This window comes from Podarcis muralis, chromosome 10, assembly GCF_964188315.1.
Source record: "Podarcis muralis chromosome 10, rPodMur119.hap1.1, whole genome shotgun sequence".
NCBI lineage: Eukaryota > Metazoa > Chordata > Lepidosauria > Squamata > Lacertidae > Podarcis > Podarcis muralis.
Genome location: NC_135664.1, coordinates 62,162,838 through 62,183,260, shown reverse-complemented (window position 1 = coordinate 62,183,260; position 20,423 = coordinate 62,162,838). Strand labels below are relative to the sequence as shown.

Sequence of the window (20,423 nt, the reverse complement as noted above, 5' to 3'; positions counted from 1 at the left end):
AAATAATAGCACATTTAATACAGTGAAAAGCACAGTTTGGGTTACAAAAATGTAGTTTTATCGTTAAGCTTTGCAATATAGGGAGTTAACAAAGAGGAAAGGACACACACACATCAATGAACTGCCTGATCCTAATCATAGTTACATGGAAGAATGGCCCACTGATTTCAATGGGGTTTCTTTCCAAGCAAGTATGTTTAATATTGATTTCTTAGGTACCTTGGGTTAAGAACTTAATTCGTTCTGGAGGTCTGTTCTTAACCTGAAACTGTTCCTAACCTGAAGCACCACTTTAGCTAATGGGGCCTCCTGCTGCCACCACGCTACCGGATAACGATTTCTTTTCTCATCCTGAAGCAAAGTTCTTAACCTGAGGTACTATTTCTGGGTTAGCGGAGTCTGTAACCTGAAGTGTATGTAACCTGAGGTACCACTGTATTCCTGATTTTAGTAGAGTGTGATGCAACACTGTCATAACCACCTTCACATGCAAGTTATGTGGCAAAAGGATACAAGCTGAAGCATCTACGATATATTTCAGAAAGCTGTTTGTATGTTTGCTAGGCACACCTCTTAAGATTTGCACACCTCTTAAGATATCAGTACCAAATTACTGTTCCCGAGGTCAAGGAGGAGGTTTTCATCTGTGGTGCCATTTTGGATCCTGAAGGCAGACTGAACCTTTCAAAACTGCACTGATTTTAACCAAAGTTTGCATGGTGGTTCTTGAGATGAAGCTGCAGGGTTTTGACTATAGCTGGACACAATTTTGAATCAAGATTGTGCCCTGAACCTTTCAAAACTGCACAGATTTTAACCACTGATTTCAAAACTGCAATGATTTTTCTGGTTTCTTAGAATTCCCGAGCAACGCCGGGCACAAGACTGCTAGTTTCTTTATAAAAGAAAGTGATGGAGGTGCCAAATTGGCTCAGGGGAGTAAAGCGGGGGTGGGGAACCTGTTGGATGCCAACTCCCATCAGCCCCTGCCAGGATGGTCAATGATCAGGGATGATGGGAGTTGTAGTCTGGCTATATCTGGAAGGCCACAGGTTCCCCATCCCTGAAGTATATAGTAAAAAGCTGGAGATGTTTGACCAAAGAAGAGTTCTTATGCATACCAAAGAGAAGAGAGGAAGATAAACAAAATGCCCAGACTGGAATGCGACAAGAAATCACCAAGAAAAGGTAAGATCCAAAAGTATTGAGAGACTTCACGGTAAGTACGAAAACTGGTAGCACATATAAAGAAACTGAGCTGAAATGGAAATTTAGGAAAAGAGTCACGGGGAGAAGTTTCAGCTGTGAGTATTCTGAAGATTTGTAATGGATAAATAGAAAATAATAGTTTATTAAGAGTGGATAGATAGTAATAGCTTATTAAGAGTGTATGCCTAACAAATGAATAAATAATATTGCTTTTGCGCATTAGCAAAGAAGTTGGGTTTCTGCGAAAGTTTTAAGATGAGAAGGAGAAAGACCAGAAAACACAGCATTAATATAATTTAGTTATAAGAAATCCAATTGAAAAGGCTTTTATTTTTGTACTGGAAATAGGACAAAAATTGTGTCATTGGTTTCTAAACAGCGATATGACAAATATATGGTAGCAGTATTAACCTGGTGTAGACTTCAAAGATTGCATTAATACAGCAGTGACTTCCATATGTTCTGTTTTACAACAATCCTCTATATGTTCAGTGGTTTGCCAAGGAACCACCTCATGTATTAGAAACAGAATTGGCTAATCCTTGTTTGTGGAGGATTCTGGGGCATATTCCAGCATGTTTATCAATTCATTCTTGGTGCTAAGGTCAGACCAGTAGAGTCACATCTAGAGATGTGGTATAAATTTGATTCAGTTTGCATTTAAATATACCCAATAACAAACTTTCCAAAACAACACACAAACCAGAACATCCTTCAAAATTCACACTTTCTGATTTTTGCAATGCACTTCTCCAGCCATGTAATGTGTAAAATAATAATAATACATACACTTGGATGAAAATGCATGTATTAGCAAAATATAACATACAAATATGTGTTACGTTAGGGGAAATGGCTTTGCAAAAATGCGTACGTTAGGCAAAATTGCAAACATGTATGTTAGGAAAAATGTACAGCAAAAGGCTGGTGAATTTCCTTTTCTTTTTCTTTTTTTGAAAAATAAGATAAAATTGCAAACTGATGTGGAAATGTGGCGAATCGAGCTTAAGACTGATAGAATGAGAAACTGAAAGAAACTGAACTTGACATATGGGTCTATCTCTAAGCACATGGTCAATCTGTATGGAAGCACCCTGGAACAGGAATGAACAGGCTTCTGTTGGGGAATGTGCTCTGGTTTTGACTTGAACCTACCTGAGCCACATGCAAAATGGCAACTCAAGGGGTGGAGCTTGAATCCCATGTGCCATTACACTGGGTGGGTGGGGCTTAACTTCCCATAACGTTAAGTGCACGGTGTGCAAATTCGTCTGCATTTAGTATTATTTTAACACTCTGTGCTAGGAGGGGAGGGAGAGATTTTAATTAAGACTGCAGAGTGGAGAGAGAGAGGGTAGGCTTAACCCTTGCCTTCCCAGCTGTGATCCTCACAGAAATGGACCCTCATCTTGCCCCAGAGGTTAGAAAAAGCTCCCATTGGGACAACTGGACTAATCGGCAGGCCAAAGATTTTCATCGGGTGAGAAGGGCTAAACTTCTCTTTCCTGCATGCTGTGTTCCTGATCAGAGACCTCCCCATGCTTAGTATTAGTTTCTTTAATGTAGGAAAAGCTCTCTGCTGCCCATCTAAACGCAGTGTGTTGAAATTAGGCTCTCCGTTGACCTGCATGTACCGATACAAATCTTAAACCTGAGTCAAATCAAATATTCTTTTTGCTACTGGTATTGATAAGCAACTGGGAACCACTACGCTCAAATGTACCAAGTGCTTCCTTGTGGCTTAGCAGTGCAAGATTAGTCAAGGTGATCAAAACATTTTTCAAGTGGGGCAGAGCCGCTGATCTGCTATGACTGATCTCCTCATCTTCTGATGTGCTTCTGGACGAACCACCGGGTTCCCCTAGAATGAATGCCATGATAGCAGAGCGTATTATGACTAAGCACAAGAACTAACATGGCTAAGGTCTGGTTCCTGGCTTGTGCACATTACGTTAGCTTCTGGTGATTGTTGTGTCATTAAATAAAGGCATGAATAAGCATTCAGCTTCTTATTATGCATGTTCAGCTTCAGATCATAGCCAAGCGCCAGGTGAAATTCAGGGGCACACATTCGTAGTGTGAGTATTTCCGACCTCTGTTTAATTCCAGCATTAAAAAACAACAACACGGTGGAGGTATCTGAGCAATTTTAATTTTAACACCCCCCTTTAATGTTCCCACTTTAGCAAGAAGCCAAAGGGAGATGACCTTCGAAGGCTTTATACGGTACATGCTTTCAGAAGAGTGCAGCATCTTTAAACAAAAGCACAGGACGGTTTACCAAGATATGAACTTCCCATTGTGCGACTACTTTATATCATCGTCACACAATACCTACCTGATACAAGACCAGCTTGTAGGGCCAAGTCACCTGTGGGGCTACGCCAAGTATGTACATTTATTTGTGGGGTAGGGCAGGGGAGAGGTGAGGCCAGTAGGGCATGGAGTAGCAAAACTGTGCGGAAGTGTGTTGTGTTTCCTAATGGTGTTCTTTCTCCATATTTAAAAAAAAAAACAAATGTTTGCAGCCGTTTAAGAAAAAATAACTTGGAAAAATACCTATGGGTTGTATTGTTGCGCTCATTGAATGATTTCTGCTCAGGCAATGGAACATCTGTTACTCCCCCCAACAAATCTGACCTGGAGAGTTGGTGGGATTGAGGGGGTGCAAAGGAGGAAAGTTCCATGGCATGTATGGACATCATCCTGCTAGTGCAATAATGATTTCATTGGAAGCAAGCCTGTGGCTGAGCTAGAACTGAAATAGGGGTGGAATATAGATACATATAAAAACTGCTTCGAAACTGCTTTATTTTAAATAAAAAAAGGAATTTAAAAATACATTGCATTTTCCATAAGGCTGGTCATCACCATCTAATGTCACATTGTATATTGCTTTTAAAACACACTTAAAATGTTTTATTTGCAGCTGTATAGGACAATGGCAGAATTATTCTTTTGTTCTGATTTAGTGCTTTCTGAACTTTGGGACTCTTCCGAACCCCCTTTGGCATCCCATCCAGTGCATGCAGTGTGCCCTATGGCCAAACGTGTGGAAACATTGTGCGCAATGTTGTTTCAATGCTGACTTGTGGCCTTTCTGTTCCTCCATTTGCCAATCCTTTTGGCGCTAGCATTTTGTATTGTGAGTGGCAGTCACAAATCCCATGGCTTTTTATCATGAGTACCCGTGGCATCATGGCAGATCACTTTGGCACCATTGGCAAAACCATGTGATTTGTCCCAGGCAATAATTGTGCCCGGTCCTTGTCTCTCTCCCCCTCCACCTATGTTGAAGCAACAGTGGCGTAGCGTGGGGGGTGCAGGGGGGGGGGGCGGCCGCACCGGGCGCAACATCTGGGGTTAGGGCAAATCCACAGGTTAGGGGGCGCAAATCCACGGGTTAGGGGGCGCAAATCCACGGGTTAGGGGGCGCAAATTACTTGCCTTGCCCCGGGTGCTGACAACCCACGCTACGCCACTGTGAAGCAAGGTTGCCTTGCTGCTTCTTTGGAAGAAAGGGTGGCTGGGAAACCTCAGCTTGCAGGGGAAGGTTCCCTTAGCTCACATTGCTTTAGCAGGATTGGTTACTCAGAACTGAGTCCACAGATTTAAGAATGGCAATCCAAGTCCATTATTCCGTTAGCTCTTCACAGTTGCAAGGAAACCTCCAGTCAAGAGGTAGATGGTGCACCCAGTTCCTGCTCCTGAAAGGTTTTTACACAGCCAGAGTTTGGAATTCAGAGTCATCTGAAGCTTGTGGATTTCATAAGCAGGAATAATTCTTCTGAAATTGCCTCCCAGGATCCTAAATGTCCCAAAATATCATCTGGGTCTTGCAATGACAAATTATGGTCCTCTCAAGACTTTGGGGACTTTGGAATATCATGCTGCTCAATGAGTTTTTGCATCCAAATCCTTGCTTATTTTGTGTCTTTGGATAAGTCACAATCCTACCTCACAGGACTGTTGTGAAGATCGAATGGGATTCCCCTAAGCTGCCTTCGAGCTCATTGGATGAAAGGCAGGATATGGATAGATCAATATGATGACTAAATAAAGACTTACATCTTAGCCTATAACTCAGATGTAGGTACAGTCACAACATGACCTTCGATGTTATTTTTGGTGTTAAATTGAATTGGTTGAAATTGTCAATGTTAGGTAAATAGGGACTTCCAGCACAGAGATAAAAGGACAGAGTTATACCTCTACCTGAATACACAGAGTGATGGCCAAGGGTGGGTCCAATTTAGAACTGTAAATAAGACTGTGGCTTTCAAATATTTTCATATCTCTATGGCAGTGCAAACTGCTTCGGAGAAGATCTGTTTTCTTAAAAACTGCAGATCATCAAAATGTGTGCTACCCTATCTGAGCTTCTAGCAGAGTGCAACTCCATAGCTAAACAAGCACTATTTGGAAAGCAGAAAGCAATATGAGTGCTGATGAATGGGACACAGTTCTTTTTATTTTCTTCTTCTTCTCTTTTCTTTCTTTCTTTCTTTCTTTCTTTCTTTCTTTCTTTCTTTCTTTCTTTCTTTCTTTCTTTCTTTTTCAATTTAAAGTTCCCTGAAGAAGGGATGCCGCTGTGTAGAAATTGATTGTTGGGATGGTCCAAATAATGAGCCTGTGGTTTATCATGGACATACCTTGACGAGCAAAATTACCTTCAAGAATGTCATCGATGTGGTCCACAAGCATGCCTTTGAGGTAGGTGCATGTAGTTGGTCAAAAGCTCTGAAAAATGTTCACAGGGTACCGTAGGGTACCTACTTCTCCCACAGCAGTATCAGATGACTCTGAGGGTGGGTGGTTTGCTGACCTATGAGAGCCTTATACGATGCTGTCAGCTGACCTACAGAAAGCATAAAACAGATCTTAGATGTGAGCCTGGGACACATGGCAGGGCTGGATAACAGATACAAAAATACGTGGTACCTTGTTTACGAACTTAATCTATCCGGTCCGTTCTTAAACCAAAGCATTCTTAAACCAAGGTGTGCTTTCCCATAGCAGCGGGGGACTCAGTTTACAAATGGAACACACTCAACAGGAAGCGGAACATGTTCTGCTTCCAAGGCAAAGTTCACAAACCAAAACACCTACTTCTGGGTTTGCAGCATTCTTAATCCAAGTTGTTCATAAACTAAGCTGTTTTTAAACCAAGGTACCACTGTAATTCCTTTGTGAAAATTACTGTGGGCAGAACAGCACAGTTGCTGTGCAGTGAGGAAAACCTTGCTATGTTTCGAGAATGGCTGCTCCTCGTAACAATTTTGGCCACATTTGTGTGACTGCTGTTTATTTATTTGCTTACCTGAAGATTTCTCAGTTGTGAAAGAGAACTAAGTTGTTCACCAACATTTATTAAAGCAATATTACATCAAGCACCCAGTTCAAACACAGCCAATTCCCACTTTCATAGTGTCAAAGTCACCAGAGATCAAATTCACATTCCAAAACTGGGGAGCATCTCTCCAAGAAACCATCCTTGAAATTCAGGGGCAAAGCAGCCCAGCATTCCATTGTTATGTTCTTTCTGCTATCAACAATCCCCATTTTTTTGTAAAAACCATTTCCTAAATATGTGGCAGCTGCAGGCATTTGAAAAGAAAGGTAAAGGTAAAGGGACCCCTGCCCATTAGGTCCAGTTGTGCCCGACTCTGGGGTTGTGGCGCTCATCTTGCTTTATTGGCCAAGGGAGCCGGTGTACAGCTTCTGGGTCATGTGGCCAGCATGACTAAGCCGCTTCTGGCGAGCCAGAGCAGCACATGGAAACACCGTTTACTTTCCCGCCGGAGTGGTACCTATTTATCTACTTGCACTTTAACGTGCTTTTGAACTGCTAGGTTGGCAGGAGCAGGGACTGAGCAACGGGAGCTCACCCCGTCGCGGGGATTCGAACCGCCAACCTTCTGATTGGCAAGTCCTAGGCTCTGTGGTTTTAAAACAGAGTCACAAATCCCAGATGGGCATGGATGAGCTCTTGGTCATGCCTAAAGTAGCCCTTGGAATCCTCCTAAGAACATAAGAAGATAAGAAGAACCTGCTGAACCACCGAGTCCAGCATCTTGTTCTCACAGTGGCCAACCAGATGCCTGTGGGAAACCATTGAGCAGGATTCAAGCACATAAGCACTCTCCCTTCCAGTGGTTTCCAGTAACTGGTTTCCAGAAGCATTGCTATCATGACTACTAGCCATTGATAGACCTCTCCTCCATGAATTGGTCTAACCTTCTTCTGAAGCATTCTAGGTTGGTGGCCATCACTGCCTCCTGAGGGAGCAAATTCTATAGTACAACTTTGCTCCTGATCATTATCTGCAACTGAGCATGTATTTTCCCCTCACAAAAGTGATTCAGGGAGCAATCCTTACCCCTGGTGAGCAGCAGTGGGACAGTGCAGCTGTATTCCTGCTGCTTGCACCACCAGTGGCAACGGCAGTGTTGAAGAAAGGCTGAAGTAGCAACAAGTTGCCGATGGCTTAGTATCTAGAGCAGTGATTCTCAACCTGTGGGTCTCCAGATGTTGTTGGACTACAACTCCCATCATCCCTGAGCTCTGGCCTTGCTAGCTAGGGGTGATGGGAGTTGTAGTTCAACAACATCTGGGGACCCACAAGTTGAGATAGGCTGATCTAGAGGATCCTTGGCTAGCTCAGATCTGCTCCTAACTTACTCCGAAACACACCGTTTAGGGTTTACACTGACCATTGCCAGCAGTAGCTTCCTTCCACCCACACTTTTCCTATGCCAGTTGTGGATTCTCCCCACCGGTAGAGGCCAAAATAGCCAGGCAGTTCTGGGTGGTGGGATGCCCATGACACGTTCAACTACCCTCGAGCTCTACGTGGGTTGAGGTTTGGACTCTTCTGTTAATGGACTTCCTCAGTTTCGAAAAGGGGAGGGATACCAACAGTCTTTATGTTAAATTTTCAGGCATCAGATTATCCCGTTACACTATCTTTGGAGAATCACTGCAGCGCTCCACAACAGGAGAAGATGGCTGGCCATTTGCTAGACATTCTCAGGGATACCCTCTGTATTTCAACACTGGATGATAGCATGCCATCTGAACTACCCTCTCCAGAGGTAACATCCCCTCCCAACCCAACATTATTATTATTATTGTAAAAGATGGTGTGTTGGGGTGTTTTGGTGTGTGTCAGTTTGTGTGTATTTGTGTGCAAGCTCTGCAACTGTTGTGCACATTTGCAGCATAAGGATTATTTGGAGTTTGGAATATCTTCATCATAAAAAATGAGATTGGGCAGGGGGAAATGATATGGTGCTCATAGGGCTTGTGATCAATATCACTCTTGTTCCAGCCCATTCTTCCACTTCCACCTCTCCTCTCACCATAGCTCATCCCAGAGCCTTTAAAACTGTGAGTGAAATGAAGTAGTGTGGTGCAGTGGTTAGACAAGGGATTGGGAAGCCATGGCCCTCCAGATGTTGGAAGACTGCAGCTCCCATCAGTCCCAGCCAGCATGTCTAGTGATTGGGGTTTATCAACATCTGGGGTGTTTCAGGTTAGCTACCATGGATTAGATTGAGGAGACCCAGGGTCAGATCCTCGCCTAGCCATGAAGATGAGGGACGGCATTGTGATGGTCACAATTTCCCAGCCTAGCCTAATTCGCAGGGTAGTTGTGAGGATAAAAATGGGGAAGGGGAAGAACCACTTATGCCATCTTTAGCTTCTTGGAAGGATATAAATATTGCAAGTAGGAGAGGGCAGAGGAGCCTGTGTTGCATGGATTGATAGACTGCTTCCTGTATAGGCTACACATTGCCCACCCCCCCTTCTTCAAACAAATTGAAATATAATTGTTTTCCAGGTAAAACGAATAGTCAGATGTGAGACAAATCCAAGCTATAGACAAGCCATGCCGATATCTCAGGAACAACACATTGTCCTTGAGATGACAACACGAGGCTACATGCAGTGTTGGTGTGCAACACTTGAGTTGTGCTGCCTGAGTTTCTTCACACATGCATGGTGCTGCAGTCCTGAAGAAAGGAACACACTTGTGTAAATTCACTCATAACTATGGCTCCCTTGCTTGCTGAATTGTTCCTAGAGCTATATGCTTCTCAAAATTGCACTCAGATTGTGGGTGGAGAAATGCCACCAGGCTTCTCTAGGAGAAGGAGAATGTATCCAACAAGTCTCAATGGTGGGGCTCACCACAAGCAGTGGTCATAGCGCAGCTTCTTTCTTTAATTTTCAGGAAGGGGTGGAATGGATAACCATGGCTTCCTTTTCATTAGCCCAAAAGCTAATCCCTACATGCAAGTCAAATCTCCATGACATAATGTTGGTCGATGACTTGGATGTGAACAAATGAATGGCTTCTGGGGTTTGAAAGAGGAGTGGAGTGGATAGCCATGGTTTCCTTTTCATGGTGTCTGCTGGTCTGGTTTGCATAACGTTCCCCCAGAGTGGACACCTGAACAAAAATGGTTTTTGTTCCTGTACAGTTGTGTGGTTTACTGTGCTGAATGCCTTCAAATTTCTTCCCGCAGCAACTGAAATTCAAAATCTTGATAAAAAATAAGAAAGTCGGAACTCTGGAAGAAACCCTGCAACGCAGGGGCCAGAGATGCCTGGGCCAAATAGCAGAGCTCGAGGAGGTCATGGAGTCAGAGGATGACCTTATTGATGAAGACCCTAAAGCACAGTTAATCAAGAAGCCTCTTGCTCGATTGGCATCAGCACCCAAAAAGGATAAGAAGGACAAGAAGGTAAATATACCTTCAGTTAGAGGTAGGGGAGGAATTAGATTTTGTTTGCATTTCAGTGAGAAAGTAGCTAATTCACACTTCTTGAACCAAAACATGAACAGAAACCCAGCTATCCTTTGAAATGCACACTTCTCTGATTTCTGCTGTGCAGTTTTCTAATCAAACATTGTGTACTAAAATGCATATATTGAGGGAAATGTGCATATATTGAGGGAAAGATGTGTGCAGCAGTGAAAACAACATTAAAATGCATCGCATTAGTGCAAATTGCTTGTAAAAATGTGCATATTAGTCAAAGATATACACAAAATGTATTAATCAGAGGTGTTTTTTTATCGCAAATAGCTTGTAAAAATGTAGAGAACAAAATTTAAGACTGGGAAAATGAGAAAGGAAGAGAACTGAAATTGATAGATTCTTCAATCCTTAACCTCCAGCACACCAGATTTTTGCAAAAGCAGCAGCCATGTTGCCTGTCTCAGTGACTATTAACTGATGGTTGGTGTTCAATGAACAGGGCATCTTAGCTATTCAGTTACACAAAAGCCCCAGGAGAGAATCGCCTCATATTTCTCACTTTGCAAGGCTGTAATGCTTTTTAACTTTTTATTCACAGACTCATAAGGTTAAAGTCGCCATGTTGCTGTCAGAACTTGTGATATACACAGCTTCCCGGTCTTTCGTCAGCTTTGAAGATTCAAAGGAGAAACAGAAGTTTTATCAAAATAATTCCATCGGGGAGGTGAAAGGACAAAAACTTATAAGCAAGAGAGGTAATTTACAAGAGTCTAAAATCGACACTTGCTGCTATTTGCTTCTTTAAACTATTGGAAGAACTATATGCATGGCACAGTTACACAGAATGGTATTTAACTAAGTCCCACTTAGAGTAGACTTATTGAAATTAATGACTCTTGAGTTAGTCATATCCATTAACTTCAATGGGACTAGATGGATGCCCATTGAGTCCCAGTGGGGAAAAAGCAATAATAATAATAATAATAATAATAATAATAATAATAATAATAATAATACCACCCCAATGTGTTTCATAGTCAGTGTGCAGTTTCCAGAATGCCTTTTGCAACCAGATTGTAAGCCTCTGTGCTTGGGAATAAGTCATACTGATTTTACTGGAACTTATTTCCAAGTAAGTAGACTTAAACTTGCATCATGCAAGAAGATCAGTCCTAAGGACCCTCTTGTAGATGTCATTTGAACATCATTCAGTGGGATTTACCTCCAGATAGGTGAGCATAAGATTGCATCTTTGTGATATTACTGATCTTTGCCGTACTCTACTGCATCGAGAGCCAATCCAATCAAGAGGTCTTTACTGGTTTACTGTTTGTTTCTGCGAAGAAGTCAAAGTGCTATCTATGGAATAAAACTCTAAATAAATAGGTATTTATTTGTTTCAGCCACTGGCCTTTGCAATCTGCACAAAACATAAAATGCACACATATGTGAACAACTAAGCAGGGAAAATTACCGAACTCAACTGAGACACCAGTCATTTGCTTCCAGATCTAAGCACAATAGAAATATATACAAGTATAAACACTACTGAGTGGGTAAAATTACTAAAATCCATTAGAATTTTAAAATGATACAATTTAAAACTCTGGGCACTTTGGCAGCCCTTATTTTAATGGAGGTTGCTATGAATTTTGCAGGTTTTTTCTTCTTCCTGCTGTCAGCAGCTTACCGTATTTTTCGGACTATTGGACGCACCGGTCCATAGGACGCACCTAGATTTGGGGGGGGAAATAAAGGCAAAAAATTTTATTCCCCCCCCCCCCGCCAGGCGCGGGGCTGGGGCGGGGAAGCCCGAGCTTCCCCCTCCCCCAGAACGGGACCCAGAGCCATGCCGAAGCTGCGCGCAGCTTTGGCATCGCTCTGGGAGCTTGCGGGGCTGGGGGAGGAGGAAGCCTTCCGCCAGCCTCCAAACCATGTCGGGAGACAGCGGGATGGCGCGCTGCGCCTCTCCCGCTGTCCCCCGAGTTTGCGGGGCTGGGCCAGCCTTCTAACCAAGTCGGGGGACAGCGGGAAGGGCGCGCTGTGCCCCTGCCGCTGTCTCCCGAGTTTGCGGGGCTGGCGACGGGGAGGAGCAGGCTTCTCCCCCCGCCAGCCTTCTAGACAAGTCGGGGGACAGCGGGAAAGGCGCGCTGCGCCTCTCCCGCTGTCCCCCGAGTTTGCGGGGCTGGCAACGGGGAGGAGCAGGCTTCTCCCCCCGCCAGCCTTCTAGCCAAGTCGGGGGACAGCGGGAAGGGCGCGCTGCGCCTCTCCCGCTGTCCCCTGAGCTTGTGGGGCTGGCGGTGGGGCTCTCCTGAAGCCTGGAGGTTGTGGGGCTGGTGGGGGGGAGAAGCAGGCTTGCTCCTCCCACCCCCAGCCTCCAGATCAGGTCGGGGAATAGCGGGATGGCGGAGCGCCGCCATCCCGCTATTCCCCGACCTGATCTGGAGGTTGTGGGGCTGGGGGGGGGGAGAAGCAGGCTTGCTTCTCCCACCCCCAGCCTCCAGATCAGGTCGGGGAATAGCGGGATGGCGGAGCGCCGCCATCCTGCTATTCCCCGACCTGATCTGGAGGTTGTGGGGCTGGGGGGGGGGAGAAGCAGGCTTGCTCCTCCCACCCCCAGCCTCCAGATCAGGTCGGGGAATAGCGGGATGGCGGAGCGCCGCCATCCCGCTATTCCCCGACCTGATCTGGAGGTTGTGAGGCTGGGGGGGGGGGGAGAAGCAGGCTTGCTCCTCCCACCCCCAGCCTCCAGATCAGGTCGGGGAATAGCGGGATGGCGGCGCTTCGCCATCCCCCTATCCCCCGAGCTTGTGGGGCTGGGGGGGGGAGAAGCAGGCTTGCTTCTCCCCCCGCCAGCCTCCAGATCAGGTCGGGGAATAGCGGGGTGGCGGCTCTGCGCCTCCCCGCTGTCCCCAGCTTTTGGGTGCAGGCTGCTGCCCGCAAGCCTTGCGAGCCCGCGGGACATCCCGCCGGGCTTGCAAGACTTGGGCTAGCTTCCTGAAGCCTGGAGAGCGAGAGGGGTCGGTGCGCACGGACCCCTCTCGCTCTCCAGGCTTCAGCAAAAGCCTGCATTCGCACCATAGGACGCACACACATTTCCCCTTCATTTTTGGAGGGGAAAAAGTGCGTCCTATAGTGCGAAAAATACGGTATATTGATCTGCAAGGAGAAAAGTCATTGTAATAATTAGCTGGGTACCCCAGCTGAGACAGAAATAATGGAGTGATTAACTCTTTGTGTGGATCTCTCCATAAAGAGCAAAATAACGTGAACCATTATCTGGGTACTACCGTCTCCAGAAACTTAGGGCCAGGAGCTATCGGAGGAATTGCCTTCTCCCACAGAAGCTCAGCCATATTATAAGATCTGCTTCAGAGATCATTCTAAGGATGCCTCTCCCCACCTTCTGAGATTAGGCAGAAGGCGACAGGTCATTCATTCCCCATGATGCTAACATCCTGGAACATCCTCAGAGGCTGCTAACCTTCCTGTCCTTCAGACATTGGGTTGATGTTGTTTGCTCATGTACTTGGAGGACGATCTGTTTTGCCGCCAGGGACTACGCTTGAGGATTTTGATCTTTGTGAATTCTGATATGACCTGACTTGTTCTGCACTTCCTGAACTAAAATGCAGACAAGAACCTTACAGCTTACCCTCTTGATTTTACACTTCTCTGAAGCTTGGGGTGAGCTTGTCAGCTCAAAAAAAGTTTTTTAGGAATGCTTATTTTTGTGAGAGAAAGCTTTCGGGAAATATGCATTTAAGTGCAAGCGTTCAAGTAGGGATTTTAGAAATCTGCATGAAGATTTGCACCTAAATTTCCATCTAAATTGTGGAACTTCCCCTCTGCCAAAGTGTGTTGAGTATCTGTCTCCATTATACAGCTTTTGAGTTAAGATGCACCTTTTTACGTTGGCCTCTGGCAATTGAAGCATTTTTGTTTTCTGCTCAAACCCCTTTTTTATTGAATGTATACTGTTCTTTTACATTTAGAATGTCCCCACCCCTGTTTTATAACTGTAAAGTTTTTTAATCTATAATAATAATAAATTTTATTTATATCCCGCCCTCCCCAGCCGAAGCCGGGCTCAGGGTGGCTAACAACAATAAAACAGTACAAAAGTACAGCACAAACAACACTCTAAAATCATTCATTATAAAATTAATTCAAATCAAACCACTGGCAACCATTGGGCCAGAGCTCCGCGAAGATTGCCGAGGGAGGGAGTCAGGCTGTGTCTTGCAGGCCCTGCGGAAAGATGTCAAGTCCCGCAGGGCCCTAGTCTCTTGTGACAGAGTGTTCCACCAGATCGGAGCCACAGCCAAAAAAGCCCTGGCTCTAGTTAAGGCCAGCCTAACTTCTCTGTGGCCTGGGATCTTCAAGATGTTTTTATTTGAAGACCATAAGTTTCTCTGTGGGGCATACCAGGAGAGGCGGTCCCGTAGGTACGAGGGTCCTAGGCCGTATAGGGCTTTAAAGGTTAAAACCAGCACCTTAAACCTGATCCTGTACTCCACCGGGAGCCAGTGCAGCTGGTATAGCACCGGGTGAATGTGATCTCGCAGCAAAGACCCCATAAGGAGTCTCGCTGCAGCATTCTGCACCCACTGGAGTTTCTGGGTCAGTCTCAAGGGCAGCCCCACGTAGAGTGAGTTACAATAATCCAGTCTGGAGGTGACGGTCGCGTGGATCACAGTGGCTAGGTCAGGGCGAGAGAGGTAAGGAGCCAACTGCTTAGCTTGGCGGAGATGGAAAAATGCCGCCTTTGTTATAGCTGCAATCTGCGCCTCCATGGAAAGGGAGGTGTCGAAGATTACACCCAAACTCTTAATGGACGGTGCTGGCACTAATTGCGCCCCCGCAAGAGATGGGAGTTGCCCCCCCCAATCCCATATCGTCCCGTCTCAGCCACAGGACCTCTGTCTTCGAAGGATTTAGCTTTAGCCGGCTCCCACGTAACCATCCAGCCACAGCTTCCAAACATCTGGTCAGTGTGTCTGGGGCCAAGTCAGGATGGCCATCCATCAACAGATAGAGTTGGGTGTCATCAGCATACTGATGGCAACCCAGCCCAAAACTCCAGACAAGCTGGGAGAGGGGGCGCATAAAGATGTTGAAAAGCATCGGGGAGAGTATCGCACCCTGAGGTGCTCCACACACCAAGGAGTGGCGCGATGACAATTCCACCCCAAGCGCCACCCTCTGTCCCCGACCAGAGAGAAACGAGCACAGCCGATGTTTCATCCAGAAACCCACCAAGCTGTTCAGCAACCGCTCTCTCAATCACCTTACCCAGGAACGGAAGATTCGAAACCGGGCAGTAATTGGATAGATATAAAGGATCTAATGATGTTTTCTTTAAGAGCGGGCACACCACTGCCTCCTTCAGTTCCCCTGGGAATGTCCCCGTGCCAAGGGACAAATTGATGGTATCCCCCAGGAGGGCCCGCACCTCGTCTGGACACGCTCTAATCAGCCAAGACGGGCATGGGTCAGGAGGACAGGTGGTGGGCTTTCCAGCTCGGAGGAGTCTGTCCACATCGGCTGGGGATATCCGGTCGAAGTGGTCCAATACTGGATCCGAGGACAGTCGAGGGGCCTCCAGTTCCTTTATTGTATCCAAATTGGCAGGGAGGTCATGGCTGAGCAACAAGACCTTCTCCGCAAAAAAGCTCGCAAATGCCTTACAGCTGTGTGTCAAATTGTTATTTAAATTTGGCTGTCCCTCAAGGGACGTTAAAGACCTGATTATACTGATTAACAAGCTCAGTCAATGAGTCGCCAGGGGGAGCAAGGTCCCGCAAGGCTTGGCGGAATCTATCAGGGTCCATCAGCCTCTGCGGGCGAGCCCAAATCGGCTTGCCACCTAAGCAGGGTGGGGGTGGGAAGTCAATCCTGGCTTTCAGAGCGTAGTGATCAGACCATGGCACCTTCATCGAAGGAGACATGATCACATCTATACCTACGCCAAAGATCAGATCCAGCGTGTGGCCTGCTTGATGTGTGGGGCCCGAAACATACTGGGAGAGCCCTAGTGTCGCCATGGAAGACACCAGGTCCAGAGCCTGTGAGGAGGGAGTGGCATCAGCATGGATGTTGAAGTCCCCCAATACCAATAGGTTAGGGAACTCCAAGGCCCAGCTGGCCACCGCCTCCAGCAGGCCTGACAGGGTGGCTGCTGGTGCGCTAGGTGGCCAGTACACCAGCCAGACAGCCAAGCTCTCCTTGGAGCCCCACACTAGGCCAACACATTCAATGCCGGGGATCGATGGCGATGGTAGAGCCCTGAAAAGACAATCTTCCCGGATTAATAATGCCACCCCTCCCCCCCAGCCCACAGTCTGCGACTGGTGGAGGATGGAGAAACCCGGGGGCGCCATCGATGTTATAATTCTGTACTACTTTGTTATAACCTGCCCTGGGGCATTTATGGTAAGGGGTGCGGGCAAGAATATCTCTATCTCTATCTCTATCTCTATCATCTCTATCTCCTCTATCTCTATCTCTATCTCTATCTCTATCTCTATCTCTATCTCTATCTCTATCTCTATCTCTATCTCTCTCTGCCTCTCTCTCTCTCTCTCTCTCTCTCCCCCTCTCTCTCCCTACACACACACACACACACACACACACACAGAGAGAGAGAGAGAGTGCTTTTTTCTGGTAGGACGCAGGGGTACGCATACCCCTAAACATTTTGTGAATCTAAGTTTGGCCTCATTGAGGGGCAGTATTTCAATATGAGTAGGAAAATGAGAGTACCCCTAAACATTTTTTTAAAGAAAAAAAGAACAGTATATGTTCTTTATATATATATATTCTGGAATGTATATAAAGCTATGGTTTTCCCAGTAGTGATGTATGGAAGTGAGAGCTGGACCATGAAGAGAGCTGATTGCCGAAGAATTGATGCTTTTGAATTATGGTGCTGGAGGAGACTCTTGAGAGTCCCATGGACTGCAAGAAGATCAAACCTATCCATTCTGAAGGAAATCAGCCCTGAGTGCTCACTGGAAGGACAGATCCTGAAGCTGAGGCTCCAATACTTTGGCTACCTCATGCGAAGAGAAGATCCTGATGTTGGGAAAGATTGAGGGCACAAGGAGAAGGGGACGACAGAGGACGAGATGGTTGGACAGTGTTCTCGAAGCTACCAGCATGAGTTTGACCAAACTACAGGAGGCAGTGGAAGACAGGAGTGCCTGGCGTGCTCTGGTCCATGGGGTCACGAAGAGTCGGATACGACTAAACATCAACAACAACATATATATTCTGGAATGCCTTTCCTAACAAAACACACATTTCTAAACACACTTTGACTGAGGCTGAAACTGGATGGAAAAGACTTGCAAATAATGAATATATGTGAAATGGACTCATCTGCCCACCCCTGTTTCCTGCTTCATTTATACTCATAACTTCTGCTGTTGCCATTTGAAATAATTGTATCCTTTTCATTTTAATATTGTGCAGGATTTATTTAGTGGTTGTTGCAAGCCACCTTGGAGGCTTTTAATCAGAAGCGCAGGGTATAAATATTTCAAATGAGTAAAAAAAAATAGCACAGGCTCATATGTTGGTTGCTGCTGCATCGCATAGGGATTCCCATTTCATATCAACAGTTCCTGGCTGAGACATAGCACAGCACCGGAAGCAGAGAGAGATGGATTGCCTAGAAATTGTAGCAAAAATTATGATTCTCGGGGCTTCTCAAATCACCCACTTAAACAACCCCTCCCCCGAACTGGAATAAATGATGCAAATTGGGCCTCCTGCAGTTTGCATAATCACAACATTTGTTTTGTGGAGTGGGAGCTATAATGGAATTCAGAATTTATCCTTAGTTCATTTCTCTAATAGTCTGGTGGTTGAAAGGTTTATATTATCGATCTTCAGCCAGTGGGCTGGCATCCGCAGGTGGGTTGTGAGGCCATCCCAGGTGGTTCGCGGCCAAGCTGTTGCCGCCATGTTGGATTCCAGCTAAGGTTGACCAAATGGAAAGGGCACTTACAGGGGTGTCCGGGCTCTTGCACACATTGATCCGATGAGATACTCGCTGTATCCACTTCCATGCGTGCTGCAAAGTGCAAAGCAGCAGGAGAAAGGCAAGAACCTTCTTCGGTAAGGAATATATCTCTGGCCAGTTGTAGGCCTCACTTTCCTATAGCTATGCCTGTATTGAAAGAGCTCTCTATGGGGTACAGTTACAGGTAGGCAGCTGTGTTGGTCTGCCGTAGTCAAAACAAAATAAAAAAATTCCTTCCAGTATCACCTTAGAGACCAACTAAGTTTGTTATTGGTATGAGCTTTTGTGTGCATGCACACTTCTTCAGATACACTGAAACAGAAGTCACCAGACCCTTATATATAGTGAGAGGGTGGGGAGGGGTATTACTCTGAAGGGTGGTGGGAACGGGTGATTGGCTGATAGATGTGGTAAACCTGTTGACGACTGTTAACGACTGCAATTGGTCTTACAGGAAAAATCAAGGGGCGAGATGGCTAAAAATAGCTATATCATGTATAATGAGATAAGAATCCAATGTCTATATTCAGACCAGGTCTCTCCATGGTTTTAAGTTTGGTAATAAGTTGCAATTCAGCAACTTCTCTTTCCAGACTATTTTTGAAATTCTTTTGTAATAAGACAGCTACTTTGAGATCTTGTATAGGATGTCCTGGGAGACTGAAGTGTTCTCCTACTGGTTTCTCTGTCTTGTGATTCCTGATATCAGATTTATGTCCATTTATGGGGTACAGACACTCTGTTTACATTCTTGTCCATTTCTATGGCTCTCGAGACTTCTTTCAGAATAGAGCTATGCTGGGGACTAGAATGCAAAAGTGCCCACTTCTGCACAAGGGAGCACCCTGCTGGGTCGCTTGGTTGCCATCATGGCAGCAGCTGGAACCCCAGGAAGTTACATCATAAGTTGGGCTGCAGGAGATGAGAGCTGGAAAGAGCAGGAATGCCTCACCATCCTCTCACGGTATTGTTGTGAGGATAAAATGGTGAGGGGGATAACCTTGAGCTCCTTGGAGGAAAAGTGGGATATAAATGCAGTGATAATTGAATAAAATAAACAATAATAAATCACATCATTTCCAGTGGGGGAGAGTTTAGTGCATACTTACCCTCCCTTTTGAAATCAATAGAACTGAACCTTCGCTTGAACATATGCTTTCTCCTTGTTTGTTTTGAACAACAGGCACGTTTTTACATGTTCTCCCTGTGACCATATGGACTACAGCCTTTTTTTAAAATCAGAGTTGAGATTTCTTCCAGTGGACTCTATCCTTGATATCCGATCATCTATAACTGGTTCATGGTTATGTTGATTTCCAGGGTCCCTAGCTAGGTTTATGTTTATGTTTTTTGTTTTTTAAAAAAGTGTTATTTTTGAATAGTATGAGTTCCTAGAAGAGATGTAAGGAAATATTGCATAGCATTGTGGGCATGAATATTGCATGGTGACTTTGCCACAAACACACATCAAATTATCTTACCTTTGAAATATTAAAATTTTGTACTTTTTAATAAAATATGTGCACCATCCCTCTTTGCAGCTCCTGACTTCATTGCGCACACAACAAACTTCATTACAAGAATCTACCCCAAAGGAACCAGGACAGACTCTTCAAATTATGATCCACAAGAATTCTGGAACGTTGGGTGCCAAATGGGTAGGCTTTTCCATCTAATTTTATGTGATGTGTTTGCATGCATGAAACACCAAAATAGGTTTAGATATATAGCTTAGATTTGATAACATCTCACATGGATGAAAGTGGCTTGGGGACTGACATATATTGGAATCTAGAGTGCTTTTGGGTTGCAGTCACAAGCCAGAGGGCTGAGGAGGGCAATGAGGTTAAGGTAGGTGTGTGGAACTTCTGTCCCTTCAGATATTGCTAAACTAGAACTCTGATCAGCTCCAGAAAGTATAGCCAATGGCGAGAGTTGATGAGAGTGATATTTCAGCAGCATTGGGAGAGCCAAAGATTCTACACACCTGGAGACAGTAAAGCAAAGAAGCATTAAACACATTGGCCAGTCTGAGATGTAATGGAGAACCATAGTGAAGAGTCGAGGCAGGGTGGATCATGTGGTCCTCCTCCTCTCTTTGTGCACAGGGGGATGTGCAAAATATCATTTTGTAACAGACTAACCACAGTTCCCTGTGACATTTGAACTCAGGAACCCATGGTTTGTGTAAACTATGGTCCCAGCACAAGCCAGGTTCTGAAGCCATGATATGAGCATTACTCATAAAGGGAAGTTGCCTCAATTTGGGTGTCATGGAAGGCTGTACATGGTTTAAAATCAGAAATGAAAGCATCCAATCTGCTTGAAAGAGGAGGCTGGAAAGAGGCGGAGATGTGGTGGACTGCAACTGCCATCATCATGCTGGCTGGGCCTGATGGGAGTTGTAGTCCAATAAT

At 45.3% G+C, this 20,423-nt stretch overlaps 1 protein-coding gene across 1 annotated transcript in view; it reads left to right on the top strand.

The window, feature by feature from the left end:
- LOC114605593 (1-phosphatidylinositol 4,5-bisphosphate phosphodiesterase zeta-1-like) overlaps positions 1 to 20,423 on the top strand; it is a 44,679-nt gene that overhangs the window by 9,230 nt on the left and 15,026 nt on the right. The window contains exons 3-8 of the mRNA XM_028747001.2: positions 3,396 to 3,597; positions 5,778 to 5,922; positions 8,151 to 8,303; positions 9,741 to 9,959; positions 10,576 to 10,732; positions 19,548 to 19,664. Coding sequence (XP_028602834.2) covers positions 3,396 to 3,597; positions 5,778 to 5,922; positions 8,151 to 8,303; positions 9,741 to 9,959; positions 10,576 to 10,732; positions 19,548 to 19,664 — 993 coding nt within the window. The remainder of the gene's footprint in view (positions 1 to 3,395; positions 3,598 to 5,777; positions 5,923 to 8,150; positions 8,304 to 9,740; positions 9,960 to 10,575; positions 10,733 to 19,547; positions 19,665 to 20,423) is intronic.